At 61.9% G+C, this 18,295-nt stretch overlaps 1 protein-coding gene across 3 annotated transcripts; it reads left to right on the top strand.

Moving 5' to 3' along the window:
- The first annotated feature begins 2,993 nt into the window (after positions 1-2,993).
- LOC136567256 (signal transducer and activator of transcription 5B) lies at positions 2,994-18,154 on the top strand. Of its 3 annotated transcripts, none has more exons than XM_066566790.1 (19): positions 2,994-3,072; positions 12,577-12,714; positions 12,799-12,955; positions 13,038-13,127; positions 13,272-13,446; positions 13,521-13,651; positions 13,742-13,893; positions 13,969-14,124; positions 14,208-14,387; positions 14,512-14,599; positions 14,687-14,809; positions 14,959-15,051; positions 15,169-15,375; positions 15,549-15,643; positions 15,710-15,840; positions 16,489-16,659; positions 16,864-16,915; positions 17,115-17,222; positions 17,290-18,154. In XM_066566790.1, exons 2-19 carry the CDS (start codon positions 12,587-12,589, stop codon positions 17,414-17,416), a joined length of 2,364 nt encoding a protein of 787 aa, XP_066422887.1. In that variant the 5' UTR covers positions 2,994-3,072; positions 12,577-12,586; the 3' UTR covers positions 17,417-18,154. The 3 variants fall into 3 exon arrangements, with proteins under 3 accessions (XP_066422887.1, XP_066422888.1, XP_066422886.1); XM_066566791.1 differs by lacking the exon at positions 2,994-3,072 and adding an exon at positions 9,568-10,340 and having other exon boundaries at positions 16,489-16,644; XM_066566789.1 differs by lacking the exon at positions 2,994-3,072 and adding an exon at positions 9,570-10,340.
- Positions 18,155-18,295: the final 141 nt, after the last annotated feature.

The following is an 18,295-nucleotide window of genomic DNA, read 5'->3' as shown; positions in this document are numbered from 1 at the left end:
TCCACACTGGCTCTCCAGTGGGACCTTTGTGGGAAAATGTGAGTCTGTGACTAATGTGGGGATTCATCTGTTTCACATTAGCTGGGCTGCATTATCACAACGGGGTTTTGTTTTGAGATCTGGGAGCGTGAGGGATGCAGAGCAGGGATGGGATGGGGCTGGGCTCCCCCATGAGAGCTCCTGGTTCCCGGTAAGCAGGAGGGGATGGAGCCGAGGCCGTGTCCTGCCCGCAGTTGACGTGGTTGGGTGTTTGTTCTTTGCCCAAGCCCCCTGCACATCCCGGGAGCAGCGGGGAGCATTGCAGAGGAGCCTCGCATACAGGATGTGCCCGGAGGGCAGTGGCCAAAAGCGTCAGGACTTCTCCAGAGCCATCTAAATAAATGTTTCCACTCCAGAGAAATAATTAAGACCCTTGAGATGCCACTTAGAGAGAAAGGCCGTTCCGCCTGCACTCTTTGCTCTCCCGCTCCAAACACAGAGGCAATTTTCTCGGAAATCCATTACGAAGCTCCAGGCTCGCTCCGTCCCCGGAATGCGCGGCGTCATTCGGCATCCTGCTGAGCTCATGCGAGGTGCCCATGCGTCCGGCTGCGGCTCAGCCCGGATCATGCTCACCTTCCCAGAGGCTTCCGAGACTCTCTGAGGCACAAAGAGAGCCAGGGGAGAGCTAAGATCTCTTCGGGGCATCGCTGGGGTGGAGCTGGGGCAGTTCCAGGGCAGATCGAGGGGCAGCCTCTCCATCTGTCACTGCTGCAGTCACTGTTCCTCTGTTCTTTTCCTCTGGAAAGGAAGAATTTCTCCTGGTAACATCCCCACCAGCCAGCTCGGAGTTTTCCTTGGGACCTGGCGAAAACAAATTGTGATTGGATTGGATTGGATTTTATTGGATTCCACTTGCCCTCTCAGCAAGGAGCACTCTCCACTTTCTCTCCCAACACTAATTTATTTTTCCTTTTTTCCCCCCTTTTGTAGCAGAAAGGAGAGGGAGAAAGGAGGGAAAGGAGAGGGTGTTTTGTGTTCATCTCCCAGCTCTCCCAAGCATGTGTAGCTGTGCAGGTCTCTGGCACAGGGAGTGCTGTGTCCCTGGGATCCTCCAGCTACCCCTGGATCTGTGGTGCCCAGACAGAGCCCCAGCAGGCACAGACATTGTGTGTGACCTTGATTCTCTGGCCTGAGCAGCCAGTGCCCGCCTGGCTGCCGGCTCCAATGGGTTATGTGGGCCAGGGATTGTGAAAGCTGCATGTCCATGATGCAACTCACCAGAGCAAGAGCGTCCCAGCCAGGCAGGGTGGGCAGGCACCAGGGCCCTGCGCTGCCTTCTCCGCTCCTTTTCTTGTGTCTCGTTGAATACAGACAGTGTGGGAGCTGCTGGCTTCATGTTGGCTGCCTGTCCCTGCTTGCCAGGGTCCCAGCTCACCTCTCTGTGAGGTCTGGAGTGAGAGGAGCACTGGGAAGTGCAGCCAGGGCTCTGCTGGCAGTGGCTCAGCAGCGATGTGTCAGCCTTTGTGCGTGAGATTCTCCCAAGCTGGTGAGCACAGGCAGCAAAACATTTGGTGGGAGCTGGGGGCTGTTGGGGCTGGAGTCACTCATTCAGTCATTCACCAAGGCTGCTCCAGGCACGGAGTGGGGCTGGCAAAGTTGGAAAGCAGCGTTTTGTGGCTGGTGTTTGCATGGAGCAGGTGCTGGGCTGGTGCCTGCCCAGCCCACAGATATTTATCTCTTGGAAGTGTGGGGCTGGATGAGGCAGTGAGGAGCCCGAGCTGGAGCTGGAGGACTTTAGCACAAGAGCACAAAAGCAGTAGAGAGGTGGGAACTTGGGGCTGTGCTCTGACACAGTGGCCAAGTGATTTGCAGTTGCTGGTGCACCAGCTGTCTGAGAGAGATCCCATTCCAGCGCTGGCACAAGGAGAGACGAGTCCCTCCTCCCTGGATTCCCACCGGGGAAGGGTCACCCGTGCTCCAACCAGCCCAGAGCAGGAGAGGGACCTGCGTTTGCTGAATTTCCCTCCAGAGTTTTTCCAGGCCACAGAAGACGAGCTGGTAGCGAAAGTGAAAGCCCAGGAGATCCCATGCGGTGGGTGCAAGCGCTGGGGCAGAACGAGCACACCCAGTATTGCTTCCTGCCGCCACCTCTGCCCATCACCGCACGGCAGCCGCACCCCGGGCTGCCCGTCACCGGGGTACCCCCTGCCCTGGGGTGCCAGTGCTGCCACGAGGAGTCTGCTGTGCTTGCCAGCTGTGCAAGAGCTCCTCAGGATGGTTTTCTTATGGCCGCTGTCAACTTTCCCTATTCGAGCAACTGCAGAGGAGCTGGCAGTGCCTTGGGTCTTCTCACAGCTTGCAGGGGTTGTGGCACCTTGGAAGAAGAGGATGCAGGCAGCATCCTGAGGCTGTGGCAGCACTGGGGATCTTGGCCGTGCATGTAGCTGCAAAGTGTCAGCCCGGGCCTGTGGTGGGAATGAGCACAGAGCAGCCAGGGCTGCCTCACACGGAGGGCCCGGAGTCAGCACAAGGCAGCCCTGCAGCCACGTCTGTGGCCACCTGGTACTGACTTGGTCATTCCTGCTCCCAGAACCAAGGCTTGGTGCTGCTTTGGGCTCCCCTGGTACTTGCTGCCAAATTCTGGTGCTGGTTTGTGTCCTGCCAGAGCTGCTGCTGTTGAAGCCTGAAGTTGTTTTGAATTCTAGTGCTAGAGTCACTACTCACTTATGACACCCTGTGCCATTACCTCGTGCTGGTGGCGTTAACCTGTGCTGCTGCCCGGTACCATCACCCAGTGCCACTGCCTGATGCCATTGCCCCGTGCCCGGTACCGGCACTGTTACCCGGTGCCCAGTGCCGTCACTCAGTGCCATTATTACCTGGTGCTGTTGCCCAGTGCCCGGTACCGCTCCCGTTAGCCGGTGCCGTTCTCGGTGCTGGCGGGGCCCGGCGGGGGCGGAGCCGTGGGGGGGGCGGGGCCGCGCGGGCCGGGCCGGGGCGCGGCGGGGGCAGAGCGGCGGCGGAGCCGAGCGCCGGGAGCCGCCGGGAGCCGCGGGAGCAGCGGAGCCGCAGCCGCCGCCGCGGCCGCAGGTGGGCAAAGGCGAGAGCGCGGAGCCGTCATCGCCGCCGGGACCGCACCGGACCGAACCGGACCGGACCGAGCCGAGCCGAGCGGGCCCGGACCCCGTCCGCCTTCGGCAGCACGGCCGGGCGGGGTGCGGCGGGGCCGGGGCGTTCCGGTCCGGTCCGGTCCGCGCTGTGGGTGTTTCGTAACCCCGGGCGGGCGCAGCAGGGCCGGGCGCGGAGCTCGGCGGGAGCCCGGCTGGGCCCGCGGGCCCCTGGGCGGGCGGAGGCGACAGTGGGGCCGCTCCGAGGGGGCGGCGGGCACGTCCCGGGCCCGTCCTGTGCCGCGGCGCATCCCGGGGCGGGGGCGCTCCTGGCCCGCCGGAGCCGGGCCGGTTTTCGCACGCGGGCCCCGGCGGAGCGGCGGCCGCGGAGGGCGGCTCCGAGTCCCGGTCCCGGGCCGAGGGGAGCATCCGGGACAGCGCGAGGCGTCCCGTGCGGTGCCGGGGGGGTCCCGCCGCAGGCAGCACACCGAACCGGGACGGCGGGAGTGTGAGCCCCGCTGCTGTCGGTGGCACACGCGGGGCGGGTGGGATCGTTCCCGGCGGGAGCGGCGGCACCGCGGGGACCGCAGCGCCCGGTGGCCTTTCACCCAGCTCGGGCGCGGCCGGTGCCGGGGAGCCCGCGGGAGCCGCGGCCACCTGTCCGGCGGGTTACGGATCTGTCAGGGCTCCGTGCCCGGCCAGCCCCGGGCCCGTGCCAGGCCGGCCCCGGGCAGCTCCTGCCCAGCGGCTCCGGGGCTCCAGTGCTCGGCTCGGAGCGATGGGCTGGGGCTGTTGGCTCGTTCAGTTCTCCGTGCTGGGCACCCCGTGGCACCGGGCCGGTGACCAGCAGCGGTTTGGTGGCAGTGCCCGGGGCGCCTTGCGGAGGGGAGACAGCGCTGGGCTCAGGGTGGCTCCGCGTGGTTTGCCCATAGCAGGGGCATGGCACACGATGTCCCTGGGGTGCGGGGCCCTTGGTTAGAGCAGGACATTCCTGGCTGTGGGCTGGGTCATTGCTGGCTGCCTGCGGGTCCCTGCAGTGCTCGTGCCTGTGCCCAGAGCAGTGTGAGCTCCAGCAGTGGCGTGCGAGGGGGGAATTAGTGCAGGCACAATGAGGTGCTCCGCAGAGCCTCACCACTGCCATGGGCACCAGGATCCAGTCCTCCACGGTGGGAGCTCTCCCCTCCAGGTCCTGACTCCTGGCCCAGGTCCTTGTGCTCCTGAAGCCATCAGGATTGCAGCCTGACCTGATGTGGTTCCAAGGACGTGAAGAAGGAGACTGTCTCTCTGGGTTTTAGAACTGTTCCTGCTCATCCCCGGGGCTGGAGAGGGCTCTGTTGTGCCCTGCTGTGTTGTGCCCTGCTGTGCTGTGCCCTGCTGTGCTGTGGGTGCATCATGAGGAGGAGGAGGAGGAGCTCTGGTGTGGGCTGAGAGGTGCCAATACCTGTGTGCTGGAAGGGACATGGGAGAGCTGGGCTGGGAGCAGGGCGTGATGGGTGGCTGTCACCCACTCTGTGTTTTGTGGCACTTTGACAGTGCCCTGCTTTGGGGGTGTTGGGTCCCTACAGTTGTCACGAGAGCCACCTCACTGGGTCTGCTGCACCTGCCTTGTGCCAAGGCCAATGCTTTGGGGCAGGGTTAGGGATGCTCTCACCATTCAGGGGGCGGTAGTTGGGGATGCTCAGCACAGGGCACACAGAGACTCTGGAGGGACCTTCCCTTCTCGCTGCAGGGGAAGTGCTGACTCCAAAGTGACGGTGAAGGCTTTGCCATGGGGTTTCCCAGCTCTCTCTCGAGTGATAGCAAAACTCAGATACCCTGCTTGCAAAAAATCCCTGCTCCCTGCACTCTGCGACGTCGTGGGCGGTGAGTGGCGACTGCTTTGAGCTGAGTACAATGAAGCAGCCCCGTCAGCTGGGAAATTACTTTCTAGTTTGCAAGGAATGACTGTGAGGTGGGTCACACTCAACAGGCTTCATGACAGCCCTGGGATGCCAGTGGGATGTCAGGCAGGGTGAATGGGACCTCCCTGCCATCAGCATCCCCTGGGTACCTGTGCTGGTGGCAGCATCCCTCTGCCTGCCCAGCTGCAGTGTCCCACACACTGTGAGTGCTGCCCTGGAAGCGGCCACTGCAGGGAAGCCAGGGCATGGCTAGGGTTAAGGTTAGGGTCAGGATTAGAGTCCCCACCTTGCCAGCACGGGTCAGGACTCAGCTCTGCAGCCATGCCTGGGAGGCTGTGCTGGCTCCGGGGTCCGGCACGCTCCGGCAGAAGTAGCCTCGACAGCTGTAATGTTTCTGTGGCATGCCTTTCCTTTCATGGGGTGTCTATTTTGCAACCCCCAAGTGTTTTGATCCCGGGAGGAAGGGGGCGGGGGTGTTTACCCTGGCACCGCATGGCTGGTGCAGGGATCCAAGTGGTGCTGGGCATGCCTGAATTTTACATGCAGCAACAGTTCTAGCAACATCTGCTGGCTGATAAAAGGTAGGCTGCTGCACGCCGCTGCTCCCGCCGCGTTGGGAAACGTCGAGGGGGAGGCACTCTGTGAACACGGCTTCCTGGCCGATAGGGCTGAGCTGACTTGCTGATAAAGCAGAATCCACCCATCTGGCTGCACCAGAGGGGCCAGGAGCACGGGCTGCACGCAGGCACTCAGTGCTTCCATGAGTGCTGGGTCCTGCTTCCCGCTGTATCAGGAATGATGTGCCGCCGAGCTGGGACAGCCACAGCTGAACCACACAGCTGAACCACAGCACAGTCACAGCCCATTCCCGGTTCAAACAGTCACTGGTGAGTTTTGCAATCTCCACTTTCAGTGTAACTTTGTGTTATGAGCTGGTTTATAGCACAGCTCTGCTGGAGAGGGAACTGGGGAAAAGGCTGGTGCTGGAGAGCACTGCCTCAAAGAGCCAGAGCAGCGACCCAGCCCTGCCCACCATGTGCTGGGTGCTCATTCTGTCTGGCCTCTCATCCCTATCACTCAGTAGCCCTGCAAAGCCTTTAGCAGAGGAAGAGGCTGCTCTTGCTGGCAGTTCTGAGTTCCTGCACAGGCTGGAAACGCTGCAAAATGATCTTTGTCCTCTCTGGTGTGAATACACGACCCTGGTGCTGTTGGGCTGTGGGCCCAGGGGTGCAGCTTCTCTGGCCCTGCTTGTGGAGATGCTGTGGTGAGGCTTATAGTGCAGCTCAGGGGCAGGGGCTCTGCTGCTGCTTCAAGGGCTGGAAAGCCCATCCCAGGGCCAGGAAAGCCAAAACCCACCTGGACGTATTTGTGTGTGTATGGATGCACGCTGTGCTTCACCCCTCTCTTGATTTGACTGAGGACTTTGTTTCACAAACCACTGGTGTTGGTTGTTTTATTCTGTCTGACTGGTCCCCCCTCCTGCCAGCATCCCTGGATGTATGTGTATCCCCTCTTCCAAAGGCAAGGCTTTACTCCTCTCCATCCTGCTCTGCTGACTTTGTGCAAGAGCATCTCTGCATGCAGAGCTGCTGCAGCTGCTGGGGATGAACTCTGGGAGTGCAATGGGGGGATGCAGGAGCCGCTCTGGTGTCCCTCTGGCTCTCCCTGCTCACCCCACATCCAAAAACCTGTGCTGTGCCAGCTGGGCTAGCCCTGTAGAGCAGCCATGCCAGGGGTGAGGAGGCTCCTGCACCATGTCCCCAGCCCCAGGGAGAGCTGGAGCATGGCATCAACCCGAGGTGATGGATGCATCCAGAGCAGTGCTGTTGGTGCCTGTGCTGCCCACATCTCCCCCAGCCCACCTGGGTCCTGCCCAGCAAATCCAGTCTGGCTGTGGGTGGATTAGTGCCATTGTGTGCGCTCACTGGAGCATGGCAGAGAAAATGAAATTGTGTCTGCAGACCCCAATCGGGACTAATTCGATGCTGAAATGAGCTTAATCCTCAGGTCCTTCGCCCGGCCTCTCCCTCCTGGGCTGGCACAGGTCTGAGCAGGGATTAGCACTGAGCCAGGGGCTGGGATGGATTTGGCCTCGGTGCAGGAGGCTGCCACAGAACCTGTGGGACCCCAGGGCTGTGCCCTCACCGTGGCATTCCAGGGATTTGGGGTTGGGCATTATTAGCATGGAGGGAAAATCCCTTCCTTGAGCGTCCTGGCACGGGGCAGCTGCACATCCCTGCCCGGGCAAGGCCAGAGTCTGGGATGCTGCAGGTGGTCAGTGGCTTTGTGCCTGCCCTGGCATTCCCCCACCAAGGCAGGGGAAGCTCCAGAACTCTGAGCTGGCAACTCCCTGCTGTGCCAGCCCCAAAGCTAGTTAATTCGGCTGCTTGGCCCCAGGGAGCCAGGAGTAATTAAAGCTCTGCCCAGCCTCTCTAATCCTGTCTGGGGGTTTATGGTGGGGGCAGCACCAGTGCTGGCAGGGACTGGGCTCCCCACGGTGGATGTCCTGCAGGAATCACACTGGACTCGTGCCCATGGGGCTGGTTGGGCACTGGGCTCCGCTGATGTGGCTGCACCATGTGTCCTGCCCACCAGTGCTGGTCCTGCTGCATGCTCAGTGTCTGAGGGAATCCCACTGGTGCCTGGGCAGTGCTTGTATCTGGCTGTGGCTGCCTCACGGTGGCTCTTGGTGCACTGAGGTTTTTCTTGAGGTTCCAGCGGTTGGATTCAAGGGATTTTGCTGGGTATTTTGGTGGTTTTGGTTTGACGCAGGTTTCTGGGCCTCTCTGATTGGAAGAAATCTGAAGTGAGGAGGGAAACCTTTCCCAAGGGTGGCAAGTGCTGGCAGGCAAAGAGCCTGGCCTGTGGCATGAGATGAGCTGTTGGCAGCCCCCAGCAGTGTTGCCCCTGGCACCAGTCCCCAGCTGGGGCATCTCTGCCTGCGTGGGGCTGGTGTCCCCTCTGGGCAGCATTAGTCATGAATTCATGGTGTGAATTCTCTGCTTTTGGCTCTCAGAGTTGCTGGGACACCTGGACAGTCTTGGTACTAGTATTGGTACTAGTATTTCCACCTCTGCCTACCTACTCTGCTTCTGTGGGGCCTGTCACCTCTGCTCTTAAGGGGGCATGTTGGATTACCAGAGCCAGCCATGCCTCTTTCATGAGTGTCATGGTACAGATGTTTCCAGTGTGGGCTGAATGGTTCGGCTGTCTCCTCACCGGGGCGAAGCCATCGGTTGCTGCCACTTTCTGTGGGAGACAAACAAACCCCATCAAAGCACGGAGCTTCTAGAAGGAGCTCGCTCCCGTGCCGGTGGGCACTGCCGCCTCCCAGCCAGAGCTGGAAACCACAGGCCGGTGGAAAACACGCGAGCAGCCCTTGGCCCCCTGTTCTAGCTCCACAACGTGCTGGCACCACAGCTCTGAGCAGGGCTGGGGGCTGCTCGCCATCACCCGGGTGCTCCCGCTGCAGGCTCGGCTCCAGGGCCGTGGGCTGGGGGATGTGAGTGAAGCCGGGGGGTGCAGGTCAGGGGGTTCCATCTCCCCCCATGCCGAACTCCTGCACGGCTCCCTGGGGTCCCATCCCTGGCTCTCAGCCAGCCACAGGGGCTCAGCGCGGGCCGAGGACAGGACAGCGGCTGTGCCTGCTCTGGCCCCGCGGCGGTGTGAGGGGCAGTGTGCCGGGTGGCTGCCAGCACTCGGGGGCAGGCTGTCCCGCGCAGGCACCTGACATTTTGGAAGGAAATAGCTGCTCTCTGCTCCTTCCTGTAGTGCGCAGCCAGCGAAACGACCGCCCGGGAGCCCGGCTGTGCCCGCCCCGAGCCGTAGCCCGGCTGTCCTGGGGCCGGACGCCAGAGCGGCACGGGGGGCACAGCGGGGCCTGAGGGCGGCTGCAGGAGCGGGCACGCCACACCGGGCTCCAGCGGGGTCTGAGGGCGGTGAGTGCGGTTGTAGCACCGGGCACTCCGCACCGGCTCCAGCGGGGTCTGAGTGCGGCTGTAGGACCGGGCATCCACACCGGGCTCCAGCGGGGCCCTGGGGGAGCTGGAGCGGCCAGGGGGCCGCTGAGGGCGGAGGGGTGGCTCTGTGTGTGTGTGTGTGTGGGTAACCGCAGCCCTCCGCTCTGCCTGGCGGCCGCTCCCGACTGTCACCTCCACCGCGCTCGGGGCCCGTCTGGGGGCCGGATCTTGCCCTGGAGGGATCTTGCTTGGAGCCGCCCAGCTTGGAGGGCTGCGGGACAGCTTCCCGCCGGGCCTGCCGGGGGCAGCGGCAGCGCTGGCTGCGGCAGCACCGGAGCCCCTCGGCCGCGGCAGCGCAGGGTGCAGGGTCCGGCCCTGCGGCCACAAGCGGGGCCGGCTCTGACCTGGAAGCGATCGCGGGTTCCCGGAGGTGCCGAGAAACCACGTGTCCGTGTTTACTGCGGCGGGAGGCGCAGCGGGGCAGGGCCGCTGCCGCCGGAGCCCAGCCCCGCGAAGACACCGCTCCGGAGACCCCCGGGCTGCCGGAGCGCCGGGCCAAGGGCAGTGCGGGAGCCGAGGGACTGCGTGGGTCGAGGGAGTGGGGCGGTGGAGGGTACAGCCAAAGCGCAGTGGTCTCCCCAGGACTTTGCCTAGCCCTTGGCCCCTGTCTGGCCCTTCAGGGCATGGCTCTGGGCAAGAGGCTGCTGTCGGGGGCTGTGCCAGCGCCAGGACAGGGGTGTCCTGCTCATGAGGAGGTCTTTGGGCTGGCTCTGTGCAGGAGCGTCCCGCGGCAGATTGCAGTGAGCATCCCGTGCAGAGCGTGCTCCGGGGTAGCTGCTTGCTTGTGTTTGGGTTTTGCCGTGCCTGTGGCATGTGGGAAGCTGCTGCTGTCGTGCTCATCCTGTGAGGCATTTCCCTCCTTTTGTGTGCCCACGGATATGCTCTGGCTTTCCTGCAGCTTGGGACTTGCTGGCGCCTACTGCCACTGTGCCTGCAACCCTTTCCCGGTGTGATCATGTCAGTCCCCTGGTTGCCCCCAGCCCCAGCAGAGCTGCCACTTTTCCCGTCTTCTCCTCTCCTCGCTGCTGCCTCTGGCCTTCTGAGTGCTCTTTCTGGGTGGGTTTCTCTTGTTTTGCATTGGGTTTGGCAGTGCTTCCCCATCAGCAGTGGGCAGTGAGGCTGTAAGAGGCAGAAATTATGTCTGCTGGCATGTCCCTCTCTCTGCTCGGTCCCTGTGTTGCTGGGGTCCCTCCCCACAGGTCTGGGGTCTCTCCTCAGCACTGGTCCTACCCTGAGAAGCTGCTGCCTGTGCCCCTTCACAGGCAATGAGTCTGATGAGCACGTCGCTGTGGCTTGTCGAGTGCTGCTGGTTAACCGAGCTGCAGTGACGGGTGGGTTCCAGCTCGCTGCCAGCGAGTAAATGCAAAGTAGCCTAAACCACTACAATTATCTGCCTCTTGCAGTTGTTGGAGTGTGCATGGGGCCGGTGGCTGCCGTGCGTGGCTGACCCATGGCAGTGCTTGAAGCTGCAGTGGCCCTGCTGGGGCTGGAGGTGGCACTGGGGTGGGTGAATGTCCCTGGACATGGGGGTGGATCTGTCCCTTGGGCAGCTGGTGGTGCCACCGAGGAGGGTGATGCTGGAAGGTGATGGAGGAGGCAGGGCTGCCTGGAAAAGGACCACGGTGGGACCATGGTGCTGCAGCTTGTGCTGAAACAGAGTTGCTGCCCCAGCTGTGCTGAGTCTCAGGGCCAAAAGTCTGCCCGTGGCAGGTGGCATTGGTTGCTTGTGCTGGGGTGGTCAGGGTACCCTGCAGCCCATGGGGAGGTTTGGTTTATCCCCAGGTGAGACAAAAATGAGACAAATTTCCCCCAGGAGAAACTGCATGTCCTGCTGCACTGACAGTGTCTGTGGAGGTTGTGCTCAAGCCTGGTGCAAATGCTGTTTTGGGGCACACACCAGGTGAGCTCTGCCACTGTCAGCCTCTGCACAGCCCCTTGTAGAGGCAGCTGTGGTGCTGGTGCTCCCACTCCCAGGCTGGCACTGGCCAAATGCAGTGCCTGCCAGCTCACCACAGAGCAGCCAGAGACTCGTTGCTTAACAACATGCTAGAGTAGAGTAGGAAGTGTTTTGTCACTGTGAGATGGGAAGAGATCACCATTTTATCAACAGGCAGGGCAGTGTCTGTTTGCTCTGTGTCCGTGCAGATGTCCCCACAGTACTGAGGACTTCGGTCACTTTGTGGTGCAGTGGCACTGGCATGGCTGTTCTTGGCTCTGCCCCTTATCAAACGTCCACAATTTCCAACAGCAGCATGTCCTGCTGTCAGCCATCCCACCTTCCCTTTCCTCCTTGCTGGCCTTCTTCTGCCTCCCCAGGCCCCTCCTTGCCAGCAGCATTTCCAGCTTGGTGATTTCTGTGAATGTGGAAACGTTCCTCCCTTTTTATAGAGGAAAAATTCATTTTTAGCCAGCTCTGGGTTATTGTTCCTCTTCCTGTTCAGGGGCGGGTGTGCGTGGCTCGGGGGCTCTGGCTGTGGCTGCTCCACTCGGACCTGCTGCCACTGTCCCCCAGCATGTGCCCCTCACTGTATGGCAGCACCAGCTCTTTTGGGGCTCTGTGGGCCACTGGGTGTTTCTGAGGCTGAACAAAATGCTTTGGGGAGAGGGGGAAGCACAGCCCCCGCTGGCTCAGCCCCTCTGCTTGTCACCAGCCAGTGCAGTGATCAGGTTCTGGCCCAGTCACCCGGCCTTGGGACACGTCCAAGGCCTTCTTGTGCCCCTGCCTGGCCCCTCTGTGTGGTGCCAAATCCCAGGTGGATAGAGTGTGAGTGTATCTAAATGCTGTTTACTGTACTGCTGCCTCCTCACTCAGGGGGGACCTTGAGCCCCCCAGACCCTCCTGTGTCACTCGCTGTCACATCACCCTCACACAGTCACCTGGAGGCTGTTTCTCCAGCCCCCTCTAGCCACAGGTGACCTGGGGCACACACTGGATTTTAGTAGAGGTGCTGTCACCACCACCTCATCCCTGCCTGCCCCTGGGGGAACCAAGGCTGTGTAGTGTTTGGAATCCCTGCATGGAGCCAGAGCCGCCCCTAAGCTGCTTTGGGAAGGTCTGTGTGTCTCCACCAGGACTTGGGGCACACAAGGGACTCGTCAGGGACTGTGGTGCCACGTGGGCTCATGGGGCTGGGGCTGCTCCTGCCTGCTGGCACTGCCAGGGTGTGGGCAGGAGCGGGGTGAATGCAGGGGGGGCCTCTGCTCTGCGTCACCCTGGATTTCTGGGCAGCCCTTCCTCCCCCTGGCCTGTTTCCTCATTCGCGTGGCCAGCGATGGCTGCGATCCCGTGGTGCAGTGAGGGGAAATGAGAACCATGTGGAGAGGCCATGCAGAGGCACGTCCCTGGCCCTGGGCACCCCCAGGGCTGTTCCTAGAAAAGAGGGGGTGACTCAGAGCCAGGGTCCACTGCCCCCGCATGCCCTTTCTTTCCGTGGCTGGAGACAGCGCTGGCAGCACCAGGGACTCGGGCACTCCTGCAGAGGGTGTGGGGACAGCCAGGGCCAGACCCCTTGTAGCACAGTGCCTGTCTGTCTCCCACTGCTGCCTTGACAGCGTGTCTCCCCACAGGTGCTGAACCATGGCGGTGTGGATCCAGGCCCAGCAGCTCCAGGGTGAAGCCCTGCGGCAGATGCAGGCGCTCTATGGGCAGCACTTCCCCATCGAGGTGCGGCATTACCTGTCGCAGTGGATCGAGAGCCAGGCATGGTAGGTCAGGGTGTGCCCTTCCCCAGGGGTGCTGCAGCTGCCCCGGTGTACAGGTGCCCTCACACTTCTCTGATCTACACACAGGGACTCCATCGACCTTGACAACCCCCAGGAAAATGTGAAGGCGACCCAGCTTCTGGAGGGGCTGATCCAGGAGCTGCAGAAGAAGGCAGACCACCAAGTGGGTGAGGACGGCTTCCTGCTGAAGATCAAGCTGGGGCACTACGCCACGCAGCTGCAGGCGAGTGGGGGGCTGTGGACAGGGGTGCAGGGCCAGGGGGGTCCCTGCCCTGTGCCTGGCTCAGGCAGTGCTCTCCCCACAGAACACGTATGACCGATGCCCCATGGAGCTGGTGCGCTGCATCCGGCACATCCTCTACCACGAGCAGCGGCTGGTGCGGGAGGCAAACAATGTGAGTGCGGGCTGGGAGGGGTGAGGAGAGGGAGAGGCTGGGGGGATGCTCAGGGGCTCTTCTCCATGATGATGGGAGCAGCTCTGAGGCAGGGAATGGGGAGGGTCCCCTCACTGTGCTGAGCGCACCCTGTGCCCCATCCAGAGCCCTTCCCCATCTGGCTCCCTGGTGGACGCCATGTCCCAGAAGCACCTGCAGATCAACCAGACCTTCGAGGAGCTGCGGCTCATTACTCAGGACTCAGAGAATGAACTCAAAAAGCTGCAGCAGACACAGGAATACTTCATCATCCAGTACCAGGAGAACATGCGACTCCAAGGTGGGTGGGGGGCCGAGGGGCATGGGCCTGGGGTGCTGGCAGGGCCAGCCCTAACACCATGCCCTGTCCCCCAGCCCAGTTCTCCCAGCTCTCCCAGCTGGGCCCCCAGGAGCGCATGTCACGGGAGACGACGCTGCAGCAGAAGAAGGCATCACTGGAGGCCTGGCTGCACCGTGAGGCCCAGACACTACAGCAGTACCGTGTGGTGAGTGATGCCACCTGGTGCCCCATGATGCTGTCCCCATGATGCCCTGTGACACTGTCCCTGCAGCCCTGATGTTGTCCCACCTCGCAGGACCTGGCTGAGAAGCACCAGAAGACGCTGCAGCTGCTGCGCAAGCAGCAAACAACCATCCTGGATGATGAGCTGATCCAGTGGAAGCGTCGGCAGCAGCTGGCAGGGAATGGGGGCCCACCTGAAGGCACCTTGGATGTGCTGCAGACCTGGTGAGTGCCTGGTGGGGTGGGATGGGATGGGACGGGGTGCTGAGCCCAGTGGTTGCTGAGCCCTGCTCCCCCCAGGTGTGAGAAGCTGGCAGAGATCATCTGGCAGAACCGGCAGCAGATCCGCCGTGCCGAGCACCTGTGCCAGCAGCTGCCAATCCCAGGCCCAGTGGAGGAGATGCTGTCAGAGCTGAATGGAACCATCACTGACATCATCTCTGCCCTGGTCACCAGGTACAGGTTGGGCCCAGCTGGGTGGGGGGCCAGGTTGGCCCTGCCCCCCTTCCCAGCCCCCCTGATTCCCTTGCCCCCCCCAGCACCTTCATCATCGAGAAGCAGCCCCCCCAAGTGCTGAAAACACAGACCAAGTTTGCAGCCACTGTGAGGCTCCTGGTGGGCGGGAAGCTGAATGTGCACATGAACCCCCCCCAAGTGAAGGCCACCATCATCAGCGAGCAGCAAGCCAAGGCCCTGCTGAAGAACGAGAGCACCCGCAAGTAATGCCAGGGGCTGGGGGTGTGTGGCTGGGGCTGCCAAGGCAGTGGGGAGCAGGGGAAGGGCTGAACTTTGCACAGCTCCCAGTCCTGGTGTGCCCTGACTCTGTGTGCATTCCTGTGGCAGTGAGAGCAGTGGGGAGATCCTCAACAACTGCTGTGTGATGGAGTATCACCAGGCCACTGGGACACTCAGCGCCCACTTCCGCAACATGGTGAGTGCCTCTGTTCCCCGTCCTGTCCCCTTGTGTCCCCCTGTGTCCCCATCTGTTCCTCCATGCTCACCCCTGGTGTCCCTGCAGTCCCTGAAGCGGATCAAGCGCTCGGATCGCCGCGGGGCTGAGTCAGTGACAGAAGAGAAATTCACCATCCTCTTCGAGTCGCAGTTCAGTGTCGGTGGGAATGAGCTGGTCTTCCAGGTGAAGGTAAAGCCACTCTGTCCCTTCTGCAGGCCCTAGGCAAGCCATGGGCACTGTGCCCACGGGAGTGGGGCTGGGCTGGGGCCACATGGGTGCCCGTGGGTGATGTTCCCTTGGTGCCCCACAGCCCATTCCGGTCTCCTTCCTCTCGGCAGACGCTGTCCCTGCCTGTGGTGGTGATTGTGCATGGGAGCCAGGACAACAATGCCACGGCCACCGTGCTTTGGGACAACGCCTTTGCTGAGCCTGTGAGTGCCAGTGCCATGGGGGCACGACAGGCCCCATCTGCCTGGTGTGGGAGTAGGGCTCAGCCTCCTGGTGGGATATCAGGCAGAGCTGGTGCTGACCATGCTCTCTGCCCCCAGGGCCGTGTTCCCTTTGCTGTGCCCGACAAGGTGCAGTGGCCACAGCTCTGTGAGGCGCTCAACATGAAGTTCAAGGCAGAGGTGCAGAGCAGCCGTGGGCTGACCAAGGAGAACCTGGTGTTCCTGGCACAAAAGCTCTTCAACAGCACCAGCTCCCACCTGGAGGACTACAGCAGCACCACAGTGTCCTGGTCCCAGTTCAACCGGGTAAGTGGCCTGGGTTCTGCCCAGAGCCCCCCCAGTGCTCATGTTTGTGGGGCTGGATGGGGTGTACCCACCTGCTGTTCCTGAGTCTCTGCTGCTGCACCCAATGTCTGTGCTGTGTAACAGAGGCTCAGAGGCTGCTGACAGGAGTGCTCATTATCTGGAGATTTCAACAGGAAAACCTGCCTGGGAGGAATTACACCTTCTGGCAGTGGTTTGACGGGGTCATGGAGGTGCTGAAGAAGCATTTGAAGCCACACTGGAATGACGGGTAAGAGCCGCCCTGCCCTGTGCAGCCTGGCCCGAGCCCCAAGCCCTGACGCCCTACTCTGCCTAGGGCCATCCTGGGCTTCGTCAACAAGCAGCAGGCACACGACCTGCTCATCAACAAGCCCGACGGGACCTTCCTCCTGCGCTTCAGCGACTCGGAGATCGGTGGCATCACCATTGCCTGGAAGTTCGACTCCTGTGAGTGTGTGCCAGGCACTGGCATCCCTGGATTGAGTGGCTCCAGCCAGGCCACCTCCTGCCCTTGGGGCACTGGCACTGCCACAGCAGGCAGGCTGGAGTTATCCTCAGGAAAGAGGCGAGCACCAGAGCCCCCAGAATGTCTTGGCTGTGCCATGGGGAGCGGTGCTGCCCTCGCTCACTGCAGCTGTGGCTGTGTCAAGCCCTAATGCTGGCAGCAGCAGGGAGGAGGGACCAGGCTGAACCCTCCAACCCAGCCTTGGGGAATGATGTGGACTCTACAAAATCCAGTTAGTTGGTGATGCTCCCCAGTGCAGGGGTTGCCAGGGGTGGCCTGACCCCATGCAGGAGTCTGTTGCTGTTCACAAGAGTGTCCTTTGGAGGACTGCATAACTGAGAAGCACCAGAAAGCCCCATGGCTGGGGAACGTGTCAGGATGAGGCCAGACCTGCCTTGGCTTTTCTGTGTTTCCTATCTTATCCCATTTTCTGGCGACCTGTGCTTTATCCTCAGCTGTTTCTGGGGAGGGGTGCAGTGTGGGACATGCTGTTTGGTACTTGATGTGACCTCGCAGCCCCATCTCCAGAGCACAGCCAGGAGCTGCTGCAAACTCCGGGATTCACCATGATCCTCACGCTTGTCTTGCAGCTGAGAGGATGTTCTGGAACCTGATGCCTTTCACCACCAGGGACTTCTCCATCCGCTCCTTGGCTGACCGCCTCGGGGATCTCAGTTACCTCAACTACGTGTTCCCCGACCGGCCCAAGGACGAGGTGTTCTCCAAGTACTACACGCCGGTTCTCTGTGAGTCCACGCCAGGTAGCGCTGTCCCTTCACCCCACATGTGTCCCCTCTTTTGTGCATCCAGCCAGGATGGAGCTGGTGTTCTCAGCCTCCCCCTGCCCCGGGGCCACACTGGCCCCACAGAGGTTCTGCATCTGGCCACGTGTGAGCCCCCAGCACTGCCTGGGGTCGTGGCATGTGCTGGAGTTTGGAGCCTCAGTGCTGCTTCCTTCTCTCTAGCTAAAGCTGTGGATGGATACGTGAAGCCACAGATCAAGCAAGTGGTGCCAGAGTAAGTGTGACCCCAAAGGGAGATCCTGGGCAGTGGTTGCCATGGGTTCCCAGCATTGAATTGGCTGGGTTGAGTGGCAGCCCAGGGCACTGAGGAGCTCATGGCCACCATCAATGGCCACATTGGTGCTGAGCCTTGTGAGACACCTTGGTGACTTCACCCACGGGGCACCCAGTGCTCATGAGACCCATCCCCACAGGTTTGTCAATGCATCAGGAGATTCTGCCCCTGGAGGGGCCACCTACATGGACCAGGCCCCCTCGCCTGCCGTCTGCTCCCAGCCTCATTACAACATGTACACCCAGAAGTGAGTATCACATCCCTACCCCTGTACTGCTGCAGCTGCTCCTCCCCTCACCGCCTGCCTCCCGCAGCCCCGACCCTGTGCTGGACCCTGAGGGTGATTTTGACCTGGAAGACACGATGGATGTGGCGAGGCACGTGGAGGAGCTGCTGCGGCGCCCCGTGGACAGTCAGTGGATCCCCCACGCCCAGTCGTGACAGGCAGGCGCCTGCTCCCTTGCCCCTGGCCCTGGCGCTGCGGGGACTGTGCTGTGTTCGTGTCTCTGTGCCAGGGGACAGCGGGTGGGCCCTGCCCTGCCCCCAGGATTTGCTCTGTGCTGCCCCGAAACACAGGCTGGCGTCCAGCTCTTTGGTGTTTATGCCCTTGTATAAACGGCAGCGGATTTGTCGCATGGTTTTTCTGTATGTTCCTTTTAAGAGGCCCAGCTTCGGCTTTCCGCTTCTGCCAGCACTGGCCCTGCAGCCCCTGACCCCCCTGTGGGGCTGCTGGGGGCCCCCAGCCCGGCCTCAGGTTTGCTTTCGCAGTCGTCACTAAGAATGTACATGTCGCCTTCTTGTTCTCCCCCGCGGCTCCGTTCCCAGGGCTGCGTGAGGGCAGAGGGCAGAGGAGGGGTTCTGCCAGGGCTCCCCCAGCCCGTGCCGGTGCTCTGCTCCACAGGGGCAGGGTCCCTGCACCTCATCCTCTCCTCTGCCCCCAAGGATGCAGGAGCTCCTCCGGCTCCCGGCCTCGATGTCCCCTCTGGAGGCGGTGCAGCGCGAGGGTGGCAGGGTGTGAGGGCACCCAGCAAGGGCAGTCGGGTGGGCAGGGGGTTTGGGGGAGCGGAGCCCTCTGCCCGCTGCTTCTCCCCTCGCCTGGGCGGGAAACTCTGGGGTCCTGGCCATGTTATTTTTCTATCACAGAGTAAATAAAGCACGGAATATTTTTGTAACACAAAAGCTCTGGGTGCCACGTGTGTCTTGGGACAGAGGCGGGTCCCTCTGGGGAGCTCCTCATCTCGGGTGCACCAGGTGAATGCTGGGGCTGGGCCCGGTGTTCAGGGTTCCTGCCTCCGAGGGCAGGGTCGTCGGGCCTCCCTT

The sequence above is a fragment of the Molothrus aeneus genome, chromosome 28 (assembly GCF_037042795.1).
Source record: "Molothrus aeneus isolate 106 chromosome 28, BPBGC_Maene_1.0, whole genome shotgun sequence".
In the NCBI taxonomy this organism is placed as follows: domain Eukaryota; kingdom Metazoa; phylum Chordata; class Aves; order Passeriformes; family Icteridae; genus Molothrus; species Molothrus aeneus.
This window is presented reverse-complemented; position numbering and strand designations above follow the sequence as displayed.